General features: G+C 34.5%; 1 protein-coding gene across 1 annotated transcript; it reads left to right on the top strand.

Annotated features, from left to right (window-relative positions):
• Positions 1 to 5,845: 5,845 nt before the first annotated feature.
• On the top strand, positions 5,846 to 11,064 carry LOC112720120 (WEB family protein At5g55860). The gene is made up of 4 exons (XM_025770944.3): positions 5,846 to 6,255; positions 6,524 to 6,584; positions 7,103 to 7,316; positions 8,974 to 11,064. Exons 3-4 carry the CDS (start codon positions 7,137 to 7,139, stop codon positions 10,756 to 10,758), a joined length of 1,965 nt encoding a protein of 654 aa, XP_025626729.1. The 5' UTR covers positions 5,846 to 6,255; positions 6,524 to 6,584; positions 7,103 to 7,136; the 3' UTR covers positions 10,759 to 11,064.
• The last annotated feature ends 739 nt before the right edge of the window (positions 11,065 to 11,803 follow it).

The raw sequence follows: 11,803 nt of genomic DNA, 5'->3' as shown, positions 1-11,803 counted from the left end.
ACATACTTGAGGATAATTTGAAATTCATAGGAAGTGGGGTTGAAATTGGCTTACATTCTTGCATATTGAAGCGTTGCAAGATTTTCTTCAAATAATTCTTTTGCGATAGCCAAATCTTCCTATCTTTTTTGTCTCGGTGAATTTGTATCCCTAAAATCTTGCTTGCTGGTCCCAAGTCTTTCATATCAAACTCCCTAGCCAACTGTGCCTTCAATTCTTGGATTTGATCTTTGTTGGGACCTACCACTAACATGTCATCCACATACAACAGCAGAATGATGAAATCATTATCACCAGACCTCTTGTAATAAGTACAATGATCTGAACTAAGTCTGTTGTATCCAAGGCTAATAATGAAAGAATCAAATCTCTTGTACAAACACCTTGGCGCCTGCTTTAGACCGTACAGAGATTTAGTTAACCTGCAAACCAAGTTTTCTTTTCCTTTTTCTTCAAAACCTTCTGGTTGGAGCATATATATCTCTTCTTCAAGTTCTCCATGAAGAAAAGCAGTCTTTACATCTAATTGCTCTAGATGTAAATCAAATGCAGCACACATAGCCAAAACTACTCTAATAGTAGTTAGTCTCACCACTGGAGAAAATATTTCATTGAAGTCAATACCTTCTTTCTGAGCATATCCCTTGACAACCAATCTTGCACGATATCGTTCCACCTGATCATTACTATCCCGTTTGATCTTGTAAACCCATTTGTTACCAATGGCTTTCCGACCTGCTGGAAGTTCAACAAGTTTCCAGGTATGGTTCCTATGTAATGCCTCAATTTCTGATTGCATTGCTGTCATCCACATAGAAGCGTCTGGATTGCGCATAGCCTCCTTAAAAGTTGTTGGCTCTCCATCTTCTGTCAAAAGACAATATGCATCATGGTTTGTCAAAACATAATTTGAGTGCCATGATGGTGTTCTTCTTTGTCGAGTGGATCGACGAACTTCTATGTCATTAGCCTCTGCTTCTTGTTCTTCGTGCTGTGGTTCTGCTTCAGAAAGATCACCTTCTCTGCATTTTTCATCTATTTGAACAGTGATTATCTCTTTAATAGTGCTGTCATTTTCTTGTTCTTTTTGCAATTCATCTTCTGCAAATATCACATCTCTACTGACAACTACCTTGCGGGCAGTGGGATCCCACAGGCGATACCCCTTAACACCGTCAGCATAACCCAAGAATATACATTTTCTAGACTTTGGGTCTAGCTTTGTTCTTTCTTGGGAATTGTACATCACGTACACAGGACAACCAAATATATGTAAAGAAGAATAATTAGGTGGCTTACCTTGCCACATCTCCATTGGTGTCTTTAACCCAATTGCAGTTGATGGTGACCGATTTATCACATAACAGGCGGTTTTAACAGCTTCTGCCCAAAAAGACTTGGCTAAACCTGCAGTTTGCAACATAGCTCGTGCTCTTTCTAGGAGAGTCCTATTCATTCGCTCTGCTACACCATTTTGCTGAGGCGTATATGCAACAGTGAATTGTCGTTGAATACCTGCTTGCTTGCAAAATGTTAGAAAATCACCATCAACATATTCTCCTCCATTATCTGTCATTAAACACTTGATCTTCTTTCCAGATTCAAGTTCTAACTTTGCTTTGAACTCTTTGAACATCGCAAACACGTCTGACTTTTTCTTGATTGGGTACACCCATAGCCTCCTAGAGTAATCATCAATAAATGATACAAGATATTTTGCTCCTCCTAGGGACATCTCCGGCGATTCCCACACATCAGAATGAATCAACTCCAATATGTGCTTGCTCCGAGCAGTTGATCTACCAAACGTCAATCTATGTTGTTTGCTTGTAACGCAGTGCTTACAAAATGGTAACTTTACCGATTTGAGCCTGGGAATGAGATTACGTTCTACAAGAATCTTCAAGCCTCGTTCTGACATGTGGCCTAGTTTGCAATGCCATATCATCGTCATTTCTTCTTGGCTTGTTGAAGCAACTGATGCCTCTGCCTCTTACAAAGTATCTCCCATAAGCATGTATAGATTTGCTGCAATCTTTTCTGCTTTTATTACCACAAGAGCTCCTTTAACAACTTTTAAAATCCCACCTTCAATATGGGTCTTACAACCAAGTTCATCCAATTGCCTAATCGACAACAAATTCTTCTTCAAGCCTTTCACGTGTCTTACCCCTTGAAGTGAACGAATAGAACCATCAAACATTTTTATTTTGACAGTAGCCATTCCAACAATTTCTAAGGCATGATCGTTTCCCATAAACACAGATCCTTCCAAGACAGGTTCATATGTACAAAACCAATCACGATGAGGAGTCATGTGCCATGTTGCTCCTGAATCAACAATCCAAACATCAGTGAGCTGTTTACTGCCTTTAGAACCAATTGTTGCTTCGCCATATAGGATTTCTCCATCATCAGAGGTACTTGCAACACATCCTTGAGAACTTGATCCTTCTGGAACCTTCTCTATACTCTTCTTATTCCAACAATCTTTCTTGAAGTGCCCTCTCTTACCACAATTGTAGCATTTGACCTGCTTCTTACTTTGTGACTTTGGTCTACTTTGACTCTTACTGAAACCACGCTCCATTGATCTCCCTCTTGTCATCAACAAAGCCTTTGCTTGTTTTGAGCTTTCTAATCTATCTTTCTTATTCTTGCGCCTAGATTCTTCTTCAAGAACCGCAGCAGCCATGTCATCAAAAGAAAGATAATCAGTCAAAACATTATTAGTTAAGTTAATGATAAGCTGATCATATGAATCTGGTAGACTTTGAAGTAAGAGCTCTGCACGTTCGTTTTCTGCTATGGTATATTCCAACGATGAGAGTTGGAAAAATAGTGTATTTAGATTGTTGATGTGATCCGTTGCCGATGTGGATTCACTCATTCGAAGAGTATAAAGTCTTCTCTTTAAGAATATCTTGTTGTGAAGTGACTTGACTTCATATAATTTGGTGAGAGCATCCCAAATTTCCTTTGCTGTCTTTTTTTCTGCTACACTTGATAAAACTGAATCAGCTAGTGCCAAGTGTAAGTTTGCAACAGCATTGTTGTCCATCTCCTTCCATTTTTCATCTGTAATTCCAGTGGGTCTACCTTCAATTGCTGTCACGCAATTGTCTTTTCTCATAATGGCTTTTATCTTCAATTTTCATATGAAAAAATTACTCCCACTGAATTTCGGAATTTCATACTTTGCTGCCATTTTTTTTAGACGGTAACTCGCAGCAAAAAAAAAAAATATTAATCAGCAACCTTTGGCTCTGATACCACTGTTAGGTACCAGACAAATGACACAGCAAAATATAGAGATGAAAAATTAGAAATTTGTATAAAATATGGAAACAATTGAATAACTTTCTTTGAGAATTACAACTTCTCTCTATCACAAGGAGACTACAAAACACTCTCTCTTGACAAAAGGAGAACACACTTCTCTCTATATATATAGAAGAAAACTACTCAAAGAAATATTATGTTATTCTCTTTGGATGACTTGATTGAAATGAATTAAAGAAAAACTCAATTTATAGGTGAGTCTCTTCAATATGAACCATCCGTCAATTAGAGGTATATAATTCTTCTCTTTTTCAACCACTAAAATTCTAAGGTTATAAACTAAAATTGTTTATTACCTCTCATTTTATTTAGTTACTATTTATTTATATATTTTCTAAAATTAGCTTTGCTAATTTTACATGCGGCACAGCGCGGTGCCGTGATGGAAGCCAGTGAGAAGTGGCAACAGAAAGAAATGAAAAGGGAAGGAAAGGGGAAGGAGCTCGGGTTGGGAAAGAGAAAGGGAAGGCTTAAGATTTTTTTTTTTAATGAGTATAAAACGACTTCGTTTTAGAGTTCTGATGAACGAAAAGTGTATTAGGGACTAGTATGAGTTTTGACAAAATTAAGTAACTATTAATTTTAAGGACTACTTTAAGACTCAAATGCAACTTCAAAAATTACTTTAATAACATATATTTTATAAAAAAATAATATTTAAATTATTAAATTATTTAACCGTTTATAATATTATTTTTCCGTAAAGATATTATTTCAAAAGTATTTATTTTATTATTATCATGCACCACTCAACAGGTTTGCGAGATGAGAAAGTCCAATAATAATAAATGGGATTTGAAAATATATATATATATATATATATATATATATATATATATATATATATATATATATATATATATATATATATATAGGGGACAATTCATGCAATATCCGGTAATGGAATAAATATACAATCCAATTGCAGGTCAAGCTGACTATATCTATCTCTATATCTACATGTTAGATTAGAAAGCGATGTACAACGAAATAATATTTCTACATACGCGCTTTCCTATTGTGCTTTCCGCCCCCTGAAGAACTCTCAATTTAAACCATAAAATAAATAATAACAATTAGAAAGAATAGAAAGCAATCTAAAGACTGAAACCATAAAGAAACCCTTGGGAATTGTTCACCTACTAGACAATGCTTACTCTGTCTATTTTTGCAAAAGAATTGAAATATCAATATATTACATGACTAAATTTATTATTTTTAATTAATATTTGATTATTATTATTATTATTATTATTATTATTATTATTATTATTATTATTATTATAATTTTTTAATTTTAATTTTAATACTATAAAATAAAATATTAATTAAATATTGATTAATATTAATAAAAATAATATAAATATTTTTTTTTATATTTTTTGATATATTCCTTGTAGGATGACTCACTCCCCAAATGGTTGGATAATTCATGTTTTGTTTTGGACATTAGTTTTAAGATTTGATTGGATGAATTTTTATAAAAATATTTTAAATAATTTTTAAAAAAATTTAAAAAATAAAATAATTTTATATTTAAATATTTTACATAAAAATATATTTTTTAACAATTATTTTTATATACAATAATATAAAAATATTTATTTATTTATTATATTAAAATAAAAATATTTTAAAAAATATATCAATTATAACTTATAAAAAAAGATCTTTTTAATTTTTTAATACTTTTATTTTTATTATTAATTTTTTTAAATATATTAAAAAATAAAAAATATTAATAAAAATAATTTTTTTCAAAAATTTAATAATATCCAAACAAACTCTTAGTCCATTAAATTATGATAATATAAAAAGGAATGTCAATAATATTGTTGTTGTCGCACATATTTGCTTGTGGAGTGCAATAGTATAAAAGATCAAAATTTTAAGCATGCAATTTTATAGGTGGATGTGTAAGCCTCCACCTTTCATTGCAGTGATTGAACCTTTTATGAACAGTTGTAAATTGGTAATATATAATTGCAATTTAAAAGAAAAGAAAAATAATAACTTCATATCAATAAGGGAAAAACTGAAAAAGACGTTAGATTTTTTTTTGAAGAAAAAATATATTTAAATTAAGGATTTAAGTAATATATATCTTAAAAATATATGATAAAATTACTATTAATTAAAAATTTTAAATGTATTTATTTAATAAATAAAAAAATAAATTAATTAAAAACTTAAACTTTTGTATTTTTAATAATTTTTTATTTATAATCTTGACATATTCTTTTACGACAGAAGTTAGATAAACTCTTAAATTAAAATTTTGAAGAATAATAATTCATATTGAAACATATATTAAATTATAAAAAATAAATCTAAATTAAAATTAATTTTCAGAAGACTTATTTATTTATGGAAAATGTCATAATTTTCCTATAGACTCCTAAGTTCAATCTTTTCTGAATTATTGGAAGACAAAGTTAGAAAAACAAGGATGAAATGCCTTTTTGCTGTCCTAACAATTTAACATACTTTTCTTTCTCCGTCACTCTCTTTCTCTTTCATTTCCTTTGTTTTCTTTTGCTCAGTCATTTCTAACCTTCCGGGACTTGTTTATTTGGACAGTGTGAAACCCGTGACGCGGTGCTTAATGCGTGGTACTCCAAGGACAGAAAAGTCATTTCACTCAAACTCAATGCCCTCAAAGCAAGGAACTTGTACTTTCAAATAGAAACGCCCACACCTGATTCCACACACTCACACCTCGCTGAACCTGACTTGAGCTGATACAGAAATTTTTGTCTTCAACAGCTTTCGGATTTTCATTTTCAAACCCACCCCATCACTTTTCTCTCTCTTCTCTCTCTAGATAGTAGATACTCAATAATACTAGCGATTGATTCTTATTCTTCTAGTATCTCGAGATTTTCAGTTATTTTCAGTAATCATCCCTGAAAGGTGATTGTTTCTTTTTTTTTTTTGAATGAATTTTGTTTGGGAGGGTTTAAGGTGAAAGTTGAAAACTTTTGTTTGGTTTTGGGATTCTGGGTTTTGGAAGTATTTTAAGGGTTTTATTTTATGTGTTTTTGTTTGAACTTGTCGGAACAAGCTACTACTACTACTACTTAATTACTTTGTCATTGTTCTCTGCGTTCTTCTTTGTCGGTTGTCGTTTCAATTTAAAGCTCTGTTTTCCGTGTTTCGATGATTTTTATGTCGTTTTCAGGTCGTTTTGACCGCCGTGGAGGACTTCGAATTTGAAGTGCTCTTTACGCTGCCGTGTGTTGGTGAGTATCGAGAAAATCCATTCAAGATTTTAAATTCTTAATTGTTTGGTTTTACTATTAGTTTGGAAGATTGTGCTTAGAAGTTTGAACCGGAATGTCCTTGGAATCAAATTAGAGAGTAAATTTTGAGCTGTTGGTGTTTGTGATAGTGAAGGCACTATAGTTAACTCTGCAATTTTTGGATGTGTTTGGGCTCTGAACTTTTTGAAGAATGGGTTTTTGTATAGATATAAATAACTTGCATTATTAGAGTGCAATATAATTTGTTATTTGTTGTTGGGGTTTATTATCTGATGGTGTTATTTTTCGTGGGGGAATGGTTCATTGGTTCTGTGTCTTTCATAATGTCAATGTGAATGGTTATTTGGTATCTTGGGCAATGATCTTTGTGTAGGTTTGTAAATAAATTTCTGTCACATGGCATTGTTTTGAGTTTCATATTTTATATATGCTACCAGTTCATGATGATCTATATTTCATTTTGTCTTCTTTCTTGTAACATGTGTTTTGTTCAACAGGTTTTACAGTCATAATATTTAGATATAACGGACAATGGTAGCTAAAATCCGGCAAAGTGCTACCGACTCACCCAACCCAACAAAGCCAGAGGTTGGAGAGATTGACACCAGTCCACCTTTTCAATCTGTTAAAGATGCTGTCTCTTTATTTGGTGAAGGTGCTTTCTCTGGTGAAAAACCTTTCATTAAGAAGGCAAAACCCTATTCTGCTGAGGTAATTGTCAATTTTTGTAACTTTATGCCTTGTAAGGGTACAAACTTCAAACCCCTTGTGGTAGGCAGAACTAAATCTGAAAGTTGCATATCTCCTAAGTGTATCCTGTAAAGTTAATGAAGTAGTAAGTAGTAACTGCAGTATAAATCTGTTATGGTTTTTAACATAGGTACTCGATTTAATTCTTAAGCCAAAAATGGAAATAAATAGTATTAGTAATTCTTTACTAATACATATTTAGAACAGATTTGCCCAAAAAAACAGCCATATTTAGAACAGAAAAATAAATTTTATCCCGAGAACTCTGGGTTATATGAACTTTAGTCCCAAAACTAGAATATAATTGTTAACCTCGTGGGTCTGGCATGGTGGCTCATCACTTGGTCCCTTAATCAAGAGATTGGGAGTTCAAATCCCACCTTGGGTATGGAAAGCATCCTGTGGTCAGCCTTTGCCGTTGGGAAGGGATTAGTCACTACGTTCAGTGTTAGATACCCTCGGGAAACCAAAAAAGAAAGAAGAAAATATTTGCCATATTTGGAACAGAAAAATGCATTTTATCACATGTTGTTCACGTCTACTTTTTAGGAGATTCCTCCTTCCTCCCCAAATCCACCCGCTTTGAAATCTCAAATTTGAATATCAAACTGCCACCATTTTCAAAGAAGTTAAGAGGCTAGGACAAGAGACAAAATGACTGGTTGCGTGACCAAATTCACATACCAAATCCACCTAGAAGTTTGAGTGTTGAATAGATCTAAATGTGGGTAGAGGAGGTGCCAAGAAAGGAGAGAGACATGAAGACACCAGAGGAGAACAGCATGTTCTTGCAACTAACTGAGGATACAACTACTTGGCCAAGACAATCTCCTCCACTGATCAACCCTTGGAGAACAAGGAAGTTAGATAACCGGTGATGATGGTATATTCTCACACTTCAAGCCCTTTTCAACTATGATAGTGGCCTATGTGGGTTCATCTCATGCCTAATCCTTAAAAACATTGCAAATGTTGTTGGAAGTGGTGGTGATACCTATGTTGCACTGTGTTCAGTGCAGTGCAATGTTGGCTGTGCATCTGTGAAGAGGCTGATGAAGGAGTCAGAACAGCTTGGAGGAATTGAGTCCAATTGCAATCTCTTATGCATTTCTTGATTGTGGAGCCTAGAGGAGGAAGGCGTGGAATCAGAAGTCCCAGAATCATTCACATTTAAGAAAGTTCAGGAATTAGGTTACATTTTCTTTTAGTTCAGGAAACAGTGCACGAGCTTCTTTGACTCCACGGCAGTGCCATCTTTTTTGTGCTTATGTTGAAATCATGAACATAATCAATCATATCAAACTCACCTTTCTAAGAATGGTTTATATGCACACGACCTTGGACTTCTTTTAACATGTTGAATTCTTTCCTCCTTTTGTTTATACATGAGCTTATTTTCAGGTTTTATATATCTCTGGATATTAGTTAATCAAATTCAATTCCGGAAGGAATCTTTGTTTAACTGAGCACCACAAATCTCAAGTTTTCTAATTACTTAGGCTGTTCTAACCACAAACTAGGTTATCTGGTTATGATTTATTTCCCTTCCTTTCAAGTTTAGTTGAATTTATTCTGTTCCTCTATTTTTTGCTATTTACAAACCTTGTTCTTTCATCAGAGTGTTTTGGCAAAGGAGACACAACTTCATATAGCCCAGAAAGAGTTGAACAAACTAAAAGAACAAGTAAATAATGCTGAAACTACTAAGGCTCAAGCTCTTGTTGAGCTTGAAAGGGCTAAAAGGACAGTCGTGGAACTGACGCAAAAGCTAAAAGTTGTTGATGAATCCAGGGAACTAGCGATCACAGCAACAGACACTGCAAAGGATCATGCGAAACAGCTTAAAGAAGTAAAGTATGGCAACTCTGATGGAACAAATGGTGCTTGGAAAGAAGAGCTTGAAGCTGCAGTTAAGAGGCATGCATCCATCATTACGGAACTCAATGCTGCAAAGCTAGAACTCAGCAAGATTCGTCAAGAATATGATTCTTCCTCGGATGCAAGAGAGTCTGCTTTCAAGCAAGTGGCAGAAGCAGAAAATGCGATGAAGGAAAACTCAGAAAGAGCATCTGAGCTGTCTAAAGAAATTATTGCTGTAAAGGAATCAATTGAACAAACCAAGCATGCATCTGTTGAAGCACATCAGCAGCAAGCAATGGTGCTAGCTGAGAAAGATGTTCTAAGACGATCATATAAAGCCACCCTTGAACAATCCGAAAAGAAAATGCTTGATTTAAAGAAGGAGTTCAATCCTGAGCTTGCCAAAAATCTTGAAACACAGCTGGCTGAGACATTGAGTGAAATTGGTGCTCTGCAAAAGGAAATGGAAAATAAAAGGACGTCGGATTTGGACTCCGTGAAAAGTGTCACTCTGGAACTTGATGATGCCAAGGAGTCACTGCATAAGGTAGCAGATGAGGAAAGCTCTCTTAGGAGCTTGGTGGAAGCTCTTAAGGTGGAACTTGAGAATGTAAAGAAGGAACATTTGGAATTGAAGGAGAAAGAGTCTGAAACTGAATCTGTTGTCGGTAATCTGCATGTCAAGCTTCGTAAAAGTAAGTCTGAGCTTGAAGCCTGCTTGGCAGAAGAATCTAAAGTTACAGGTGCATCTGAGGAAATGATCTCAACGCTGAACCAGCTGCAATCTGAAGCTGAAAATGCACGGCGGGAAGCAGAAGACATGAAGAACAAAGCCACAGAATTGATGAAGGAGGCTGAAGTTACCAAGCTTGCATTAGAAGATGCAGAGGAAAAGCTCAAAGTTGCACTGGAAGATGCAGAAGCAGCAAAAGCAGCAGAGGCTAGTGCCCTTGACCAGATTACGGTGTTAACTGAAAGGACAAGTGCTGCGCGCGCCTCAACATCCGAATCTGGTGCTAAAATTACAATCTCAAGAGAGGAATTCGAGTCGCTAAGTCGTAAAGTTGAGGAGTCTGATAAATTAGCAGACATGAAAGTAGCTGCTGCCAAGGCACAGGTTGAGGCTGTGAAGGCAAGTGAAAATGAAGCTATCAAAAGATTAGAGACAGCTCAAAAGGAGATCGAGGATATGAAGACGGCAACACAGGAGGCCTTGAAAAAGGCCGAGATGGCTGAAGCGGCAAAGAAGGCAGTGGAGAGCGAGCTTCGGAGGTGGCGTGAGCGGGAGCAGAAGAAGGCAGCAGAAGCCGCTTCTCGAATATTGGCCGAAACTCAGGTGTCATCAGAATCATCTCCTCAGCACTACAGGATTCAAAAGCAGAACCCTCCTCCTCACAAAATGGAGGCAAATAAGCTCGAGAAAGAGAAGGTCTCAGTTTCAAAGAAAGTCCTTGTGCCTACCATTAGCGGTATCTTCCACAGGAAGAAAAACCAGGTTGAAGGTGGATCTCCGTCTTTTTTGCCTGGTGAGAATCTTGCATGAAATTTGAGATTTGTTGTGTAGTTTGTGCAGCTCTTGAATGGGAGAGAAACAAAAAGTGATCTGTGTGTAGTAGATGAGAAATGAATGGATTATGGGAAGTGTTAATAGTGTAAATTGAACCAAGTAGATTATGTAATCTATTGTATTATGTTGCTTATGTTGAGCTTTCATGTTTGGTGGTAGCAACCCTTCCACGGGAAGCAATATCATTTAAATATGCATGCATACTTTGGAAACTTGTAAAGCACAGTGTGACTTAACACCACATTTAACATTTGGCTTAGTATATAATCTTTGTTACATAAATGCATAAATGCTTGGAAAATATCTATTACAGCCACATTTCCCGTTTGACAGAGATGGTAGAACCATAATGTATGTTTGTGGTTTGTAGATGTCAAATGGTGAGTGTATCTGTATATCGTTAGCATTGCTTCTGTTGTAACATTGTATTATGTTGAAAAATGGAAATAGTGAATCTTTTCATTCTTCTTTTATTTTTATTTATTAGAGTATTAATTTAACACATTGTGCAAAGTCATTTCATACAGTCATTTGCTTATGCATTGATTAAAACTGGCGCAGCATGTCAGAATACTATTCTTAATCGTGTAAAAAAGAATCTTGAGTGTTTAAAATAACTAATAAACAAGTTATAATAAGAAAATGCTTATAAAAGTCTTTCTAAGATTATTAAGCAATGCTGTTTTTTAAAGTGGAAACACAATATTATAGATTCTGATAGATTAACGAAATAATTCATTTCCAAATATTAACCTCAAATTAGAGGCAATTTCTTTAAGTGCATTAAAAAGTATATTTTCCAAGATTTGAGACACAATTCGTCAATTCCAATAAAAATAATTAAAAACATGAGAAAACAATTATCTAAATTCCTAATCCGTCTTGTTGAAGAAAATCTAACAATGAATCTCATTAGTTGTGCAGTGTCTATATGCATGTGAGAGATATTCTTAATCATTCTACCTGATACCTGATATATTTTTGTTTTCCATTAGTAGCAATGAATATAAATAAATAAATA

Source organism: Arachis hypogaea, chromosome 11 (assembly GCF_003086295.3).
Source record: "Arachis hypogaea cultivar Tifrunner chromosome 11, arahy.Tifrunner.gnm2.J5K5, whole genome shotgun sequence".
Taxonomy (NCBI): Eukaryota; Viridiplantae; Streptophyta; class Magnoliopsida; order Fabales; family Fabaceae; genus Arachis; species Arachis hypogaea.
Note: the sequence above shows the minus strand (reverse complement) of the source record. Positions and strands in the feature narration are given on the sequence as shown.